This window comes from Sceloporus occidentalis, unplaced genomic scaffold (genome assembly GCF_023333645.1).
Source record: "Sceloporus occidentalis isolate IW3139 unplaced genomic scaffold, rSceOcc1.0.p SCAF_1, whole genome shotgun sequence".
Taxonomy (NCBI): domain Eukaryota; kingdom Metazoa; phylum Chordata; class Lepidosauria; order Squamata; family Phrynosomatidae; genus Sceloporus; species Sceloporus occidentalis.
This window is the reverse complement of record NW_028316981.1, coordinates 258246268-258265762: the sequence shown is the minus strand read 5'-3', so window position 1 is coordinate 258265762 and position 19495 is coordinate 258246268. Positions and strand designations below refer to the sequence as shown.

Genomic DNA, 19495 nt, shown 5'->3' with positions numbered 1-19495 from the left:
TTATTCCCAAGTCAGTTGAAAGACTGACTCTCTATTCGAAAATCATGCCAAAAGCACATGTAGATGCTAAGCACTGCTATGTCATTAAGGCACTGAAAGAATACTACATCCCCATCTAAAATACAGATCTAGAACAACTGAAACAAGCAAATCACATTATGGTCTTAATTATTGTTTTGCAGTATCCTGTACTCCAAAATGTAGTTTTATTTAATACTGCATGTGATATGAAATACTAAATAATCTGAAAGCATTTGCAATTAGTCTGACATATTGCTTAATGAGAATTCTTAAAGCATGAGTGGCTAAGAAAAATAGCCAAGTAGCAGCGCATAATATACATGAGAAGCTACGTAATACACTAATGTAAGAATGAAATCCATTTACTAAGCTGTCTATAGAAAGAGAATGTCACATTTACAAAGTTGTACATAAATACTGTAATAGAATTCTACAAATGAAATATTCTTTTCGCACCTGAAAGTGCCATCTTAGACAACTCATGCAAACAAAATAGCCTTATAAGGCATATGAAATATGTCCTAATTCCATGGAGAATGCAATAGTGAACATCTGACATTTGTTTAGAATAAGACAAACTGAACTGATTATTACATCCCACTTTGGGGTTTGGCAAGGGTATATTTTTCTGTTAACAAATATTAGCATCAACTCTCAAAGGTTCCATTCCAGAGAAGGACTGCATATCAAAATATCACATTTACACTGCTAGTCAATCATGAGTATTGTTGGTCATACTCTATGATTGGGGGGGGGGGGGGAGGAATTTCATATTCAATAATACCTAAACTGAGGTATTTGCAAGGAACTTAATTTATCTTCTTACACTCAGCTAACCATGTTTGGTATAATTTTCCAGAAACAGGTTACCGTAATCAGCAAATTAGCAGCTGCAACAGGGAGATATCATAGTGCTTCTCCTGTGCAAAAGCAATTAAACAATGTGATGTAGTATTTATACTGGTTTATATTTCATATGAAATCTGTAAATAGTGGTGCTCACATGAGTTGCCAAAAAGGTCAGAAATTACCATAAAATATTATTTTGCAAACATGGTAGAGGATAAACTATTATGCCTTAAAAAGCCACTACTGTAAAGTCAGTATAAACTACTGTGCAGAAACCATGAAAATTCACATTGCTCCTTCTGAAGTAGAAAATTATGGCTACATATTCTCTGTTACTATATTTGCAGTCCACTATTTCCAGCATTTCATTGTTGTACCAAGGACACAAAGACATGTATGTAATATCTCTAAAGTCAATACTGCCACCTAAAGGTCAATAGAAGTAAACTTTTTTGAGAGTACAAGACACTAACGTTTAGCATTTTAAACAAGTAAATTTTATCTATTGCCAGGATAAACAAAAAATCAAAATGTATTGCCATTTGAGAAGGACAAATAAAGACAGATCAGATTGTACTAGTACTGTTAGTAACAATCAACTATGTCATTTAGCATATTTCTGTATTTACTAGTCTCTATTCTAATGACATTTTAAAAAATAGTTTGCTTTTCACTTTAAAGTAAATTTTGAGAACAACCATTTCCATTTCAGTATCTTGCAGAAGAATAACAGTTAATGCTCCTAGCAAGACACCACGTAAGTGATACAAGGAATTCTTTCCCCAGCATTTGTTTTCTTAAAATTAGAAAAGGCTGTCTCAAATTCCCCTCTTATTGTGCAAAAGCTGAGCGCTGCAAAGAGTAATGCAGTAAAATCTGGGGAGGTCAAATAGAATAGGTTTGGAAAACAGAAATCAGTCTAGAAGTTAGTTTGTCAAACTAATATTTTTATTATAGATTATTTAGAAGTTTTAATCTAAACTGTGCAGTAGAATAACAAAAACACTTGTGGAGCTCTTCATGGGGAGAGGTAACATTGTTCTGTTAATAAAACTACACTTATTTTGTTGCCTTCATGTGGTCACAATCTGGTTTGGCCCCATTACTTTCTAAGACCTATTATACAGTCCACCCTTCCCTTGCGCAAGGGATCCATTCCGGACCCCCACACACACTGCGCAAGGGAAATTCTGTGTATGCTTGAGCCCTATTTAAATGAATGGGGCTCATGCACGTGGTGGTGCAGCGGCGCACGCACACCACAGGCACATGAGCCATTACCCCTTATGGGTTGTGCTGCCCTTTTTCCCAGCGCGGCTTTCAGCGTATGCTGCAAACCACATAAGGCGCAGCCGCGTATGACACAGGCGCACTGTATTGCAAAGTAAATGACACTGGTGTAGGGAAATGTCCTTTAAAAAAATTGCTGGTAAATGTGGAAGGAGTGGGGGACATGCATGCAAATACAAAGCACACATAAATCAAGCCGGCCTAGACAGCCCATATGAGAGGTCTCCAAGAAGAATTTTTAAAATCTAATACAACAATCATACTGCTTTAAAAATATCAAATAGAATAGAATCAAATAGAAACAAATATAGAGAGTGATATAGCTACAAAGGAATACCGTATATACTCGACTAAAAGTCAACTTCATATAAGTCAAGAGCAGCTTTGAGGGCAAGAATTATGGATTTTGATATAACCCGTGTATAAGTCAAGGGTGAAACTTAGAGGCATGTAACAAAGGATGTAATGGATGAAGGAAAGGAAAATGATGCCAAAGCACACTACTATTTTCCTACCTAGACATTCAAAAAGGCCAGAGGTAGCACTGCAGGGGAATGAGTAGAGGGGTTTGGTGCTTCTTTTAGATTCTCCCAGGATGGACTAAGCACTTACCTTTCACCACTCTACTCACAAAATGCTATGGTTCCTTTTTAAATAAGAGTTAAGGTACACTGGCCCATGGATAAGTTGATCTGAGGTTTTTCAATCTATTTTTTGACTAAAATTTCTTGACTTATACATGAGCATATACAATATGCACTATTTTTATATAGAAAAACAGATTATATTTCTTATATTTTTAACATAACATGTTCAAGTCTATGTACTCTCTCATTTCAGTATGTATTTATTCAGCAGAATGATAGTTTACTTCCCCTTACTGTAATAGCTTAATTAATGTATCATCAACTTCTTTTTAGAAGAAGCAGAATAACTATCAGAGAGATGCTGGAGTCACAATCAGATGACACCAAGATCCTGAATTACCTAATCCAGTAGTTTCTTCATTTGTATTTGTAGGGATGTGAAGAATATTATGCCAAATGACCCAAAGAAACAAGATTTTAAAAGAGAAGTTATCCATCCATATCAAACTGTCACTTTGAATAGGACAGATTAAGGAAACAGCTATTACAGAATGTCAACTGATACAATATTTTCTTTAATGGAAAAATTAGCTCAAATATTCTGTGATATTTTAGGAATGGTTCATAAACTGTACACATAGTGGTGATCTCAGATGTGCACCAATATTCTACAAGAATGCATCTACAGTAAACTGTGTTTATCTAAAGTATTACTACAGAAATGATGGACAGAGACATAATTTTCTATTGCAAAACCTGGCTAGAAAATGCTATTCAGGAATCCTAGGTCATAATTTTACTTTTACTATTAAGGAACAGAAATATTGATTTGAATGGGCTAATCTTAACCTCATGATTTACTAGTAAAACAGGGGATATTGAAGAGCAGCTCTGGCAGGATTCTGTCTGATTCATCAGAGACTTTAAAACAAGCATGAAATAATGCATAAGAACTGAAATAAAGCGCTTTTAAATCCTCTCACTCAACATTAAACCTCAGCAACTAAGCTTTATCTAATATATAAATTACCTAGTATATCCCAGTATAACTACAGTTGTTGGGTAGAATAGTACTAAGCACATCAATTGGAGCTTCTTGTATGAAGGGCAGTATATAAACTATAACAAAAATATGAATAAAAATAAGCAAATTAATATGACACTAAGCCAAATTTTAAAGTTTGGAAGCCCAAATGTTTCATATAATCAGAGAATCTAACCACACCTGTTTTGTACTGTATAGTATTTCTAAAGATTTAAGAAAAAGCACATTTAAAATAGAATTGTATTCTAGATATTCACTGTATTTCAACTAACCTGGATTATCTGCTCTTCTGCTTACATGACTCAACTGGAGGATACTGCTGAAGTGAAAGTGCTCCTAGGCTTAAAATAACCTGAGAGACAATAACTGAATATAAAGAATTGTTTTGTGGCAGTGGTACCTTGGCCATCTCCAACTTGAAAGGCCAGAGTTTCCATCATACTACATCAACAGCACACCACTGGTTTTGTTTTGTTGTGTTTTTGTTTTGTTTTTGGTCACATACATACTTTTGTGCAGTGAGAATAGAAGCATGCCATGGAAATGGAGACATAGAGGAGGAGCATGGATGCCACAGAAAAAGAGCATCAAAACAGAGAGGAGGGCCAGAGACAAAGGAGGTTACTATATGAATAGAATACCAGAAAAAAAATAGCTCATTTTCAGAACAATCTTCAAAGTTAGATCAGTATTATAATCCCATACTGAAGGAGAAGAAAAAACCTGTGATTGTGCCCAAGATCCCCTACAGGGAGACACAAGTGTCCAAGGTGAACTCACATGTTGCCTGCAACCCTATCTCAGGCCTGACACAGCAGTGTAGTGTAAGCGGAAGCAAAGTATCCCACTGTGTTCCTATAGCTGGACAGACAATGGCAAACACTTCCTCGAGGATCTCTAAGCAGTCCTCCAGAGTCCTGGAGTATGATGGCACCATTGTGTATCCAGGTATAAGGATACAGCTGGCTGCTCCACCCCGACTATATTGACCATCACCAGGAACCTCCTATCCAGAGGTGATTTTTGAGGGAACAAGATTTGCTCCCCTCGTTGTTTGTTGTGGGGGTTACCACTCTCCTGTATTTAGTGGAAGTTGAATACAATACTTTCAAAGTGCAGCCACATGATTCAGCTGCTGTGGCAAACATACAGTTTATAAACTTTAGCCAATACTTCTTAAATTACAGCTGCTCATCAATATGAAAAGATAGTTTTCAGAGGATACAAATGCAGAAATTACTTGAAGCATTTTAGACAGTCATGAGATTTAGAATCCATTCAAACTAGCTGATTTCCTAAGATATAGTCCACAAATTATCTTTACAACAGATGTTGCCCTACACTAAGTCCTTCTAATACAATGTTTACTAGCAACAGCTCTCCAAAGCTTTCTGGAGATGCTGGGAACTAGGCAGTTTTTTGTTCCCTATGACTTTTTGATTTTGGTCAGAAGTAGCAACACTGTTAGCTCTGTCTCTGGGATGATTAAAAAAATTGTGTACTCCTCATTGAGAGAAACTTGGGAGGGGTGCATTGTTGGGTCAATTTATGCAAGTTACTGCAACAAAATACATTCCTCCTTTCAAGCAGGAACAGACAAACCTTTTATATAGCTTTCTGCTGTTAGTGAACTTCCCCAATATCTGGGCAGTTGCATACTGATGTTAATTAGACTAGAGATCAGAAAAGAAGACCAACAGCATAACAGGATATGGTACTGACAACCTCTCTGACATGGCAGATAGAAAGTTGATTAACAAGGCAGCTAAACTGCCTTGCAATGTATTTTGCTTAAGCTTACTGTGAAGAGCACTAGGCAGCAAATACAACTGTGTATTTTCAGATGTGCTCCAGCAACATTCATTTTTCCATATGACTTCCTCAGACAAAATTTTCCACTCACATACGCCAAACTATTGGATTCAAATGAATTTTGTCCTATCTGATTCAATTTTTCATGAATTTAATACAATTAGCATCTCAAATACACTAAGAGCAGATAACCAAATAACTGAAGTACTATTGACAGTCCCACCTGGAAAACTTTACATTACACTAAGAAGTCCATGACAGTTTTCCAGTTCACCTATTTCCCAATTCTTTTTTAAAAGAAACTACTCCAAACAGATGTCTATAAAGGTAAAAGTGTGATGTCAGAACTACATCAAAATAAGTAGCATAAGAATTAGGCTGGACCAAGTTTATATAATTTGATTTGCTACAAAGTTACTTATGTTATTTTCACATCTCATTCAAATGTGAAAAGATTTACCTTCAAAGGCATTAAAGGACATCTCTATAAAATTATCTCAAGGCTGTAATAATGGTATTTTATTATTATAACCAACAACATTGTGGCTGCCTTGCTGATTCAGACCACATTTCCATCTACCCACTATTCTGTGTCTAAATAGTAGCCAGTCATACATATTCAGGAAGCAGAAAAGCAGGGCATAGTACCAACAGCAATTACTGCTTTACCCAGTGTTTTATAAACTGTACACTAAATTTCTAGATGAAAGTTCTATTTAGTCATTAATAAATCTATTCCTTACGAATTGTCAAATTGTTTAAAAGCAGTCTGATGGCCAACACGGTACCTTGTGTTCACATAAACTGTCATTGTAAACAAGTTCTACATGTACAAATAAACATGTTTGTGAACTGAATAAACCAATCACTTTAAATCTGCAAAATTATACAAAGAACACTCTGTGTCCACCACAGCACTTTTGTCCTGAAACCCAATTTAGATGTACACTTACTGAAAGTTTCCAATAAATGGATTTTGTTAAGTTTTACCAATTGTTCAAACAAAAAAGAGAAGAAATATTTTGCAATTTTCTTGAACAAGTAGGCCATCCTTAATAGGATTGATTGGTACAGACCAGATCTCAAGAATCATTTTTTTTGTTTTATATTTTTAAATTATCCTTTGTATTGAAGGCTAATTTTATCAGAAAAGAAATACGAATCTGACAAGTTCACTCTTAAAATTAAATTAACTTATGACAGTCCTGGGATGGACAAGTGTGCAGTCATTTTTCATTTTAATATATGAAAACAAGAACTTACTAATTTGTTTTCCTGCATGTATATTCTCTGTAACTTCAGGCAGCCTTTAGCTATAATGATCATTCCTTCATCTGAGATCTTGTAACACTGCCCAAAATGGATATCTTTTAGTTCTCGACACTCTGAGCCCAGCTGGAAATAAAGTTAACAAGAGCATAAATATAGCAACTTAGTTATATATACTTGTCAGGAAACTTCACTATATATAAAAGCATTACATTACTACAGAATGAATTTAGAATTTAACTATAAGGTTTGTGAGGTTTTAATATCACCCTCAAAACATAAAATCACATGAATTTTACAGATGTCAACAGTTCAAGAAAGCTATAATGCAAACTACCCAATTTATTTTCTGTCACTCTAAATAAATAACAGGCTTATTAACAGATATGAGATATGCATTTCAAGTTATCACCTCCAATTGATAACTAGAAACTGAAACACAAAAATAGTAAGGATTTATCAATCTAATCCAATTTTTAAAAGTATTTTAAAGCCACTTTCAAGGACTCCAGAGTTAGATTTTAGCACGTGGTCAGGGTTCTGTGGTCTTCAGATAACCTCTAAAGCCCTGAATGGTTTGTATCAACACAAACTAAAAGACTAAGAGCCCTCCTTCCGACCACCATCTTGAGGGGGAGAGAGGCCTGGCCTGAAAGACTAAGAGCCCTCTTCCGACCACCATCTTGAGGGGGAGAGAGGCCTGTTATGTTTGTTTGTTTGTTTGTTTACTTTGTATTGTACTTCCTGTTGTACACCGCTTTGATCTAATTTGGAAAAGCGGTATATAAATAAACATTATTATTATTATTATTATTATTATTATTATTATTATTACACTGTACCACTTTAACAGCCATGGTTCCATCCCATGGAATCTTGGGACATGTAATTTCATTGTAATCAGAATTCTCCAGGACACTCTCTTGAACTATAATGTTAGAGTTCTGTGTTACAGGCCATAACGAACCTCAGGAAACTACAAATTCCAGGATTCCATAGGACAGAACCAAGGCAGTTAAGTGTAGCATGCATACATTTTTACTGGGCTAAAAAACATAAAGCTAGCCAGTGCAACTGACACAAAAACAGAAGTTGTGTTCAGATTTCCTGGCTTCAACAAGCATGCCATATTTTGCACAAGCTGTAACTTCCAGACAGTGGTCAAAGGCAGCCCCATGTAAAGCACACTGCAGCAGTCTAGTTTGGAAATAAAGAGCATGGGCGATGATGATCAAGTCCAACACTTCAGGCAGGGCTGTTGTTGGCATGCAGACTGCTATCTTATAAAAGGCACTCACAAACACTGCTGTTACTTGTGCTTCCCCAGAAAGCAATAAATCCAGAACACGCCTGGTCTTCCAAAGAAATGCAATTCCATTCAAAGCCAGTTGTGCACTACTGTCCATATCAGCTGGCTTCCCAAGCCACAAAGCCTCAATTTTTTCAGCCATGTACTTATTTAAATAAAGATGATTGACAGTATAGGTTTAAATCAGCAGGAGAAAACTCTGGCTTAGGCCATTACATTAAATAAAATATCTCTAGATATTTCTCCACACATAGGAAGAAACTGATCACTGAAATATGTTAATTTACAACTGGATAGAATAGAGCTGTTTCAACACCTAAAAGGATATAATTTCTGTAATTTTTAAAGATAAGTTTATTTTTACTGCCCACAGATTTCGCATCCATGGATTCTACCACCCATGGCTTCGAAATACTCCAGAACTCCATAGCACTGAGCCATGGCAGTTAGAGCAGTGTCAAACTGGATTATTTCTGCAGTGCAGTCTTAATCTGCCACTAAAACAGAAAACAGAAAACTGTTTCTCGGTTCATAAAATGGAGATCAGTACAAAGTACAAATATCATTGCTTGAAGAGTTATTTATAAAAAGTAAAACATTAGCATTACTTTAGTTATATATCAAAATTTTGTTTTCATTGCATTACTTTACTCACTAATAGTATGTTACTAATGCTGTACTTTTAAATAGTTTTAAAATAACCTTTAAAATAAAAATGCCCAAAACTTCATGAGCGAATTTCACTTGTTACATATGGGCATAGTATGCTAGTGTAAACATTAAAGTGCACACTGTACACCCTCTCCTATTTCCCTGAAAAATAATCCATTTAGGATACCATTATTTCCAACACATTATGTTCAAGCTCTGACAAATACACCTACTTTTTACTGGTTGAATGAATAGTAATACCCAGTATGCACACCTTTGACACGAGATAAAGATCTTTCTGGAGTTCGTAAGAAAACAGAAAGCTTTTAAGTTTGTTTCTGCTGCTGCTGCACTGCATTTTTATTTCAATATTGGCCCTACCTTAGGTGCCAAGGAAATTAATCAATAAATACTTTTTATTCGACACTGAAATAACACTGCTATGCATGTTTATTCAGAAGTTACAATTTGGGAGGGCTTACTTCAGAGTGAATGTATAAACTACAAATCTGTGTGAATTTCCCAGGCAGTAAATTCGATTGAACTTAACAGAGCATACTTCTGACCAGACATGTACAGGACTGCACTGCACACAAGGACAACACACTTAAAGTGTTCTTTCAAAACTTTCCCTTACCTGCTTGAGTCCTTCATCAGTGAGTCGATCTTGGTTACCCACATGTACTTTCTGCAGTTGAGGACACTGTGAGGCCACTGCAATTATAGATGTATCGGACAGTTGTTTACACCTGTAGGCTGTATATCTTAGCAGTCCAGGGCATTTAGATGCTAGCACACATACTCCTGTATCTGATACATTACGGCAATCTGAAATATTGATTTCAGTTATATTCTGACTCCTTGATGCAATTCTTTCAAGTAACTCATCAGTGACCTGTCAATTAAAATTCAAGATGTAGCATTAATATTTTCATAACTGATTCATAATTTTTTAAAAACCTATACAAACAAAAGCAGATGGAAGTATAAATGAATCCCAGTATACACTGCTGACACTCCCATGAACATCATTCACATAAGCAAATCTAGCTTTCTATGCACTTGAATTTTAGAAATCTCCTGCTGCTAACAAGCCTGACTGCAGCATTATGTTCATACAACAGATGAAAAACAACTGCCCTCCGAATCTCTCTTAATTCCATCTAATTCACTTCTGACATTTTACAAAAAATCTACTCTGCTTTTCAGGCATCTGTTATAGGAGACACAAACTTGGTGATGGCACCAAGGTATGGATGGCTACTTGCACTGGAATTGACGTTACTCAGATAATATGCTCTAAGCTTCTTTAGTCTGTTAAGAGTACCATAAAAGTCATGCTATATACCCATGTTGACGAACAGATGGCACGCGAAGCCATTTTTCAGGCTATGCAAAGGGTGGGGGGAAGCTGAAGGCCCGGGAGGGTGGGAGAGAAGTCCCGCCCCCAGAGGGTGGAAGTCCCATTCCCCCCAGAGGTCCTGCCCCCAGCACCATATAACACACAGTGCCAGAAAGCCTTTAGTTTGGGCACTCCGTCCCTAAAAGTTTTGCCATCACTGCTATATACTATATACAAGAGCCCTTATAAGCAGGTGCTAGGATTTGACCATAACTTGGAACAGTTACACTTTTGGACTATAACAGACTCAGGACTGTTAATGATGGGCTCATTAAAGTATCTAATTCATAGGGTTGCCATATATCAAAGCCAAAGCTTCATGGCAAATAACAAATAAATAGTCCAAAACTTAATTTTTCCAAGCTCTACTGGATGCAACCAGTGTACCTGCCAAGAACTTGGATTTGGAAGCAGCTAAAGGTGGAGAAACTAATACCTTTGCTCTCAGAGAAATTGGATGCCCTGATCAAGTTTCTTCTTTTGTCCTAGCTGCAGCCCAGAGTTGGGACCTATTAAGCCACAGGTGGCCTATTTACAGTTGTTAACCATCTATAACAGTTACCTTTTTTTAAGGATCTGAGATAACAGGTCAAGGAAGGGTTTCTACTTTACTCAGTGACTGGCACTGGTCATTAAAACATTACTTAATAATGATGTTAAGAATTACTTAATACAGTCGGCCCTTCTTATACACAGATTTTTTATACACGGATGCAAGCATCCACAGCTTGAAAATGTTAAAAAAAAAGGTATAAATTTCAAATATCAAACATTGATTTTCTATTTTTATAAGGGACACCATTATGCTCTGCCATTATATTTAATGGGACTTAAGCATACATGGATTGTGTTATCCACAGGGGATCTTGGAACCGAATCCCAGTGTATAACAAGGGTCCACTGTACCACCCTTTCACTCAAAAAAGCCAACAAGATAGTTTAACCTAAATTTAAAATGAAAATATTTAAAAATCACCATTAATAAAGCCTACATTATGTGTCATGATAACAAGAGTTTAAAGGGCACTCCAAAACAGATGCATTGAGACTATTTCCCTTGAAAGACAGATGAGCAGGGGCCAGTTGTCATTCAGAAAGGAGTGCATTTTTCAATTTGGAAGTGACACAGGAGAAAGCCCATTCCTAACAAACAGCCCTCTGAAGCCAGTGGTTTACACAGCAATGCCTCTTCTGTATTAATAGCCAGACAGGTTCATAGCGAGACTGGTGGCCAAAGGTCCTAAGCTGACAAGGGATCTGGACATTAAACCAGCATACTGAAATGAGTCCCAGATAGTAAAAAGTGATAGGCCAATCATTTAAGCCCTCATGATAGCCTTTAGGGCTGAAGGGCGGGGTATAAATACCATAAATAAATAAATTTTCTATGTTCATGGATGTTAAACAGATTTTTAAAGGAAACTCACCAACATGTTATTACAATGAACTAACCACTCAGGTAACTTGATACACATTTGTTGTACTATAAATTAAGCACAATTAAAAGATGACCAGGAGTATCACGTTTACGAGTGAAAGACAAGAGTATTGCTTTGAAAGGCTCAGAGGCATTCATTTTTCAATACGTTTCCTTCATACCTGCTGACGACTACTAAGATCCAATTGCTTCCAAAACTGGAAATCTAAACAGAGGTCACGCCAATATTTACAAACCAATGACGCTGAGAGACATCTTTCATTCAAAGATAAGTTGGAAAATATCTATGAAAAGAATAAGGGAATAAATAAGTAAGTACAAAAAGGTTAAATACCTTGGACGTTCTTTCAAAAACATATCCTTAAGACACAGAATTGTCATCTGAGCTTTGGACAAGTCTATGCACTTTACAAAATTTCTTCTAGCTACACATCTCATTTAACTTAAGTAACTTAAATATGACAACCCTAAGGCAAATTATCACATGGTTTTCTTGATAAGATTTTTTCAGAGGGGTTTTTGCCTTTGCCTCAGAGGCTGAGAGAATATGACCCAGTAGGTTTGCTTGTACACTGGCCTCCAGAGTCATAATCCAATTCCACTACATGCTAGCTGTCTCCAAAATATTATGGATCTCCAATTCTAAATGTAGTTGTTGGAGAGCATTGAAAAGGTTTGGCTTGGTCCACCAACACACTTCCTGTCTCTTCATCATTTAGATGTACTTCATCTTAGCAAACAACAGCATTCCAGAACATTGCCCCAAACAGGGAAGTATATTCTTCTGTGTTGTTCAGTATCTTGTAAGTGACACAGATCTCCATGGAGGGGTTTGCCCCTCGGACAGAGTCTCCGCCTCCTGCTTCATTGTCAGGCATTTGAGGACATATCCAATGAAGTTTCCAATGAAGCATTTTCACATCCTCCTTACAATGTCATCTCACACACAACTGAGTTAGCAACAGCTTTGGGCTAAAGAACCCAAGGAACCGAAAGATGCTTTATGGTCAAATTTGGGTTAGAACGAGATAACTAAGAGTGAAGAAAATTTTGACAGACCTGCAAGCACCAAAAAGTCAACATACCCTGCTCACCTTGCGAACCTTTAGACAGTGGTAACCTGGCAGCAATTAGAGCCTAAATACCTATAGCAGTAATCCCCAAACTGTGTCCTTTAAGAGATTTTGGACTTCAGCTGAAGTCCAAAATCCTTTAAAGAGCAGTTTGGGGATCACTGCCTTAAAGGCACCAGATCCCACCTGATCTTGGAAGCTGAGTAGGATTACCCCGGGTTACAACTTGGATGGGAGACCTACAGGTGCTGTAGGCTATATTTCAAAGAAAGGAACTGAGGGTTCCTTGGCTGAGAAAACCCTGTGAAGTTCATAGGGTCCCCATAAGTGGCCAGATGGCTTGAAGGCACATACACCTATCAATGAAAGATAGATTTCATGGTGATTTAACCAAAGAGAGGTCAACTTGACACAGCCAGCATGGTGTAGTAGTCTGACAATTGGGACTGTGACTCTGGAGACTAGGGTTCAATTCCCAGTCAGCCGCACTTTCTCAGCCTCAAAGGAGAGGCAATATGACGTAGCGGTTTAAGTGTTAGACTACAACTCTGGACAACAGGGTTTGAGTCTCTTTCTTTGGAGGTCTTTAAGGAGAGGCTGGATGGCCATCTGTCACAGGGGATGCTTTGATTGTGAGTTCCTGCATGGCAGAATGAGGTTAAACTGGGTAGCCCTCAGGCATCTCTTCCAACTCTAGGATTCTACGATGTATGGAGCGCCACTAATTACTCATGCCGATCTAAATCAAATCTTGCAATTCTTACTGAATATGGAACAAGCTTGCTTTCTGCTGCTCCAGAGACTAAAACACAGAGGAATGGCTGCAAACTGTAGGAACAGAGATTTCACCTCAATATTAGGAGGAACTTCCTGACAGTAAGGGTTGTTCAACAGTGGAGCACATGCCCTCAAAGTGTAGTGGAGTCTCCCTCCTTGGAGGTCTTTAAGGAGAGTTGGGTATGCTTTGATTGGGATTTCCTGCATGGCAGGGGATGGACTGATTGGCCCTTGGGGTCTCTCCCAACTCTAGGATTCTACGAAATTCTAAGATTCCCAACTCGGACATGGAAACCCACTCAGAGGATGCCAATGGCAAAGCCTCCTCTGAACAAATCTTGCCATGAGAAAATCCCATCAGGGATAGCCATAGCAAGAAGAAGAGCCCTCCCTCCAGTCCATCTGTCATCGTCTGGCCTGGGAGGGACTGAAAAAGCAGGCCGAACTCCATCAGGGCTAGCCAGAGCAGGAAGAAGGTCCTTCCCTCCAGTCCATCTGCCTTGGTCCAGGCCTCAGAGGGAGAGAAGAACCACTGGACTTGCTCCCTTTCCCCACCACCTTTCCCTTCTCTTTTTGTGTCATGTCTTTTTACATTGTGAGCCTGAGGGAAGGGAACCGTCTGAATAATTATCCATAAGCCGCTCTGAGAGCCTTTAGGGCTGGAGAATGGGGTGTAAATACCATAAATAAAAATATATAAATGACAGGTTTGCCTTTGGGTCGTGGAAACGCCTTGAAGGCACACAACACACGAGAGAGAAAGAGAGAGAGAGAGCAAAGGTCAACGGATACAGAGACCCCTCCGGTGAGCCCCCACCTTGAGGAGGATGGAGGGCGGCAGCTGGTTGATGTCTGGTGAAGGGAGCTGGAGCTCGGGGCAGCAGTCTCCGGGGTTCTCAGGGGGCTGCTCCTCACAATCCGGTTCGTGGGGCTCCTGCCTCTCCTTCCCGCTGGGCTCCTCAGGAAGCCGAGAAGAGGAAGAGGGGGGCGGAGGAGGAGGAGGCGGCTGTGGCGGAGGCTGCGGAGGGAGCCCTGCCTCCTCATTCCCGGCGGCAGGGTCTTTGGGTGCCCCTCCCCAGGAGGCACAAGGCTCAGAGGCACAAGGGTGCCGAGGAGGAGGAGGAGGAGGAGGAGGAGGAGGGGATGGAAGGGAGCCGCCCTCGGCCCCGGTGTCAGTCTCTGTGATGTCAGTGGCGCAGCGGGGCTGCTTTCGGGGCGGGCAGGCGGCGAGCCCGACCCCTTTGCGCTTGCAGACCATCTCCGTCGGAGGGGCCTCGCCGCTCGCCAGGGCAGCACCGGAGGCGGCCCGATGGGAGGAGGGCCCAGGAGGAGGAGGACTGAAGAGGAGGCCCGAGAGGAGCAGCTGCCGGCGGCAATAGCAGCAGCAGCAACGGCGGCGGCGGCGGCGGCGCTCCTCGGGGGCCCTCAGCGGAGGAGGAGGCGGCGGCTGTTGCTGCTGAGGCGCTGAGGAGGAGGAGTAGGAGGAGGAGGCGTCGTCTTTCGGTGTGTGGACCAGGAAGCAGAGCAGGCAGGGCCCTCGGAGGAAGCGGCTCCGGCTCCAGGGGCAGCGGCTCTTCCTCTCCGCGCTGGGGCTGCTTCCCTTCCGCGAGAGGAAGTGGCCCATAAAGGAGGAGGAGAAGAGGGGAGGGAAGCCGCAGCAAGAGCAGCAGCAACGGCCGCCCCCTGCCAGGACGCCGGCCCTCACGACATGGCGGAGCCCCTCCGACGCTCCGAGGAACCGGCGAAAGGTTCTGGGGCCGGCAGCCACAACACGGCCACTTCCGGGAGTTTGGCGGAAGCGGAAGTAGTAGCAGCAGACGTCACTTCCGATCCGGGTGCAATGTTCCTCCCCCGTCTTCCTCATCCCCAGCGAAGAGGTACCGGGAGGGTTTTGTGTCCCGCCTGCAGAGCCAGAGGGATGTCAACAGAAGTCACACACACACATTCCGCTTCCTCCGAAGGGGAGTGTCTCGGCCAGAGGATAATTAGATGATTACACGCCGCTCCCCAAACTGTGCTCTTTAAGGGGATTTTGGACTCCAGCTCCCAGAATCCCAGGCTATTGGCCAACGTGGCTGAGGCTTCTGGGAGATGGAGTCCAAAGGCTCTTAAAGGGCACACTTTGGGAGCGCGCGCACACACACACACACACACACACACACACACACGAGAGACTGCTGATTAACTAAGCCATGGTCCCCAAACGGTGCCCTTTAAGAGATTTTGAACTTCAGCTCCCGCGTTGGCCAATAGTCTGGGATTCTGGGAGCTGGAGTCCACAATCTCTTAAAGGGCACAGTTTGGGGACCACTGATAGCAGATAAGGCTTGTTGGTGGCAAAGTGTGGCCTAGTGGTCTGAGTGCTGATGAAACCCACTGGGCGACCTTGGGCAAGTCACACTCTCTCAGCCTCAGGGAGTCTTCCCAGAGCAAGTCTTGGCAACAAAGCCCCATGAAGGTTTCGCCTCAGGGCTGCCATAAGTCGGAAACGACTTGCACAACAACTGGAGATCCAGCTGAAATGGGAGAGGTACCTGGGAAGAAAAGATGAAGAAATAAGGCTGTGGATGGCAAGGAAAGGAAAACAAGACCTGCCTTGCCTCAATCCTGCAGGATCCTGGGATTTGTAGTCTTCTGTCAGGCACCCGCTCTCCTTGGCAGAGGAGATTAAAGACCTTGTAAAACTACAAATCCCAGGATTCCATAGCAGAGAAGCAGAGCACTCAATGGGGGTGTTAAACTTTATTACTTCCACAGTGTGTATGTGTTGTGTTTATTTTAATGTATGGTTTTAAATTCTTAACTGTTTAATTGATTTTTTTTGGGGGGGGGGGATATTGGGACATGGGATTCTGTATGTAATTTTTAACTTGTAAGACACCTCGAATGTCACTGACAGAGAAGCAGGATATAAATAAAGTTTTATTATTAAAGCACTGTATTTATTTTATGGCATTGTACTTTAAGTCAGTGGGCAGCTAGTGACCATGCAGTCCATGGAAAATGCACCTTGAAATCAAATTCCCCTCTCATAAATTGTATAAAATCATTGATTCTTCAACAGCCAAGTTAAGCATGGTCTAGAACACTAAATGCATCTGAGGAAGTAGACTGAGGTCCACGAAAGCTCATGCTGCCAACTTCTTTCTTGCAGTTAGTCTCAAAGGTGCTACAGGATTCTCCACATACTGAGTCCATAACACTGTTTTTGAGCATAGCATAGTTTCATCTTTTTCCCCTCCCTCCCTGGATTTATTTCGGCTTCATCCTGTGCTGCTTTTCTCTGTTGGGTATTGCACATGTTTTACAGTAGCTTTGTTTTAAAGTATATGGTTTTTATCTGCTTTTATCTTTTTTAAATTGTATTCTGTTTTTAAACTAAAATCAGTTTTCATATTGCAAAATTTAATTCCATTTTAATTGTCATTTTTGTAAGTTTTTAATTGTGCTGCTTTTTTTACTGTAAGCCGCTTTGACTCCCAATTTTGGGAGGAAAGTGGGACACATTATTATTATTATTATTATTATTATTATTATTATTATGTTCCTTCTTGGAGAGGTAAACCCAGAAGGTGGTGCTGGGGGATTCCTGTTCAACCTCCCCTGGCCATTGGCTTTGGTTGGCTTGGTGCATGATCTACACAAGGAACTGGACAGGAGGAGTTTATCCCTGTTGGTTCTGCTGCACCTCTCAGTGGCTTTCAGTACCATCAATCATGGTATCCATCTGGGCCGCCTCTCTGAAATGGGGCGTGGGCGCACTGTTATGCAGTGGTTCTGGTCTTCCTTGGAGGGGCAAACTCAGAAGATGGTGCTGGGGGACTCCTCCTTGATGCCCTGGCCATTGGCCTGTCGAGTCCCACAGGGTCATTTTGTCCCTCATGTTATTAAACATCTATATGAAACCACTGGGAGAGGTCATCCAGAGCTTTGGGGTGCTGTGTCACCAGTAGGCGGATGACACCCAGCTCTATCTCTCCTTTCCTTCTGATTCCAAGGAAGTTGCCTCTGGACTGAACCAATATCTGCTGTGTCAGTGATGGACTTGGTGATGACAAACAAATGGAAGCTTAATCCAGACAAGACAGAGGTGCTCCTGGTCAGTCGTATCAGGGAATAGGGACTTTTCCTGTGATGCATGGGGTTACCCCCCCCCCCCCGAAACCTCAGGCTCGCAGCTTGGATGTTCTTCTGGACTCACATCTGAGCCTGGATGCCCAGGTCTCAACAGTGGCCAGGAGTGCATTTGCACAGCTAAAACTAGTGTGGCAGCTGCGCCTGTTCCTTAAGATGTCAGATCTGGCTAAGGCTAGACATAGGGCTGAAACAGATTGCCCTGAAGAGGCAGCTTCACACCACCCCTTTGAATGCTGGATCAGAGCTGTGGCAACCACATGCCACAGCCCTGATCCAGCTATTTGCCAGCTCAAAAAAAACCAGCAAAAAGCTGGCTTTTCTGCTGCGACCATGGCTTTTTGTTGCTTTTATATGTGTGCAGCGTATAAACACCTCAGAGCTGGAGCACCACAATGTTGCCCGCCATGTGGTTTGGTGGCCAGTGTGATGGCTGCTTGGGGGCGACATTAGGGCGTGTGTTGTCTAAATGCCACCTGAGGTCAGTTATAGGAAGCATATAACTCCCTTGTTAAAACATCTTCACTGGCTACCAGTTTGTTTCTGGATGCAATTCAAAGTCTGGTCATGACCTATAAAACCCTTAGGTCCAGCTTATCTGAAAGACTGTATCTCCACATATGAACTCTCCAGAGTTCTAAGATCTACAGAGGAAGACCCTTTCTCTTGACAAGAACACAAGAGAGAGCTTCTTGGTGGCTGCTTCCATTTGGAACTCCCTTCCACAGGAGGCTAGACTGGCCCTGTTTTTCTTTCACCAGTAGGCAAAGAGCTTTTTCTTTAAGTAGATTTTTAATGTGTAAGTAAGGGAACTTCTTGTTGGGATGTTTTATTTATCTTTTAAAACTTATACAGTTGGCCCTTCCCTTACACGAGGATCCATTCTGGACCCCGCCGTGTAAGGGAAATACCATGTAAACTCAAGCCCCATTAGAAACAATGGGGCTTGTTCCTGCGGTGCACACCCCATTGTTTCTTCCGGGGCGCAGGAGAAGCCTTTCCAGCATGGCTGCGTATAGTGCGCCCGCGTATGATGCGAGTGCACTGTATGTCTTTTAAATTATTTTATATTGTTTTGTGTAGTGATTTTAATTGTTTATAAATTTTTATTATGAAGGTTTTTCAATCGACTCTGTCTGGGCATTACCTTGGATCCCATTGTGTGAAAAAGGTGGCATGCAAATTAAATAAATAAATAAATAAATCCCAACTCAACATTTTCATTTAGTTATATATTCACATGGGGAGTGTTTCTTGCTTAGGAATGCTGAAAAGACCCAGCTGAAAGGAGAGTGCAGAAAGGGACCTAGAAGAGGAGTTTCATGGCCAGCCACGAGGAGGACGAGGAGGAGGACTCTGCTCCTCAGGTGCAGGAGGAACCTGAGGCTGTGCCAGGCCCCAGCTCTGCTCTCCCAGCCCCAGTGGTTTTGGCTCAGCCAGAACCTAGCTCTGTGGGATCTCCTCCAGTGGAGCCTGAGGCTCAGCAGCCCAGTCTTGCCCCAGACTTGGGAGTGCCAGACTTGGGAGACATAGAGCAGCAGAGCATTGAGGTTCCTACCTTTAGCCAGAGGAGATCAGAAAGGGTGTGCCTTCGGCATTCCAAGAGGCTTGCTGAGAAATGCTCATTAGGGAATCAGCAGCTGTGATAAGGGAGCTAGATATAAGGCACCAGGCAGACACTGAGCTCTTGCCAGAGACTATTCTCATTAGTGAATGCCGCTTGATCTGGCTCTTGGCTTCCTAGACCCTTGACTACCTTTGAATCCTTGACTTCGGACTGAACCCTTGACCAACCCTTTGGTACTCTTGACCTCAGACTGGACTGGTAGTGTGGCTCT

The 19495-nt window shown here is 41.3% G+C and overlaps 1 protein-coding gene across 3 annotated transcripts in view; it reads right to left on the bottom strand.

Annotated features, from left to right (window-relative positions):
• Positions 1–15288, bottom strand: part of FBXL17 (F-box and leucine rich repeat protein 17) — a 219878-nt gene extending 204590 nt beyond the window's left edge. For all 3 annotated transcript variants that reach the window (XR_016277441.1, XM_089492483.1, XM_089492475.1), the window contains exons 1-4: positions 14341–15288; positions 11835–11957; positions 9471–9728; positions 6868–6999 (exon numbers count right to left, since the gene is read on the bottom strand). Coding sequence is in view for 2 of the 3 variants with exons in the window: in XM_089492483.1 (XP_089348609.1) it covers positions 6868–6999; positions 9471–9728; positions 11835–11957; positions 14341–15147 (1320 nt within the window). In the remaining variant the exon portion in view is untranslated. The remainder of the gene's footprint in view (positions 1–6867; positions 7000–9470; positions 9729–11834; positions 11958–14340) is intronic.
• Positions 15289–19495: the final 4207 nt, after the last annotated feature.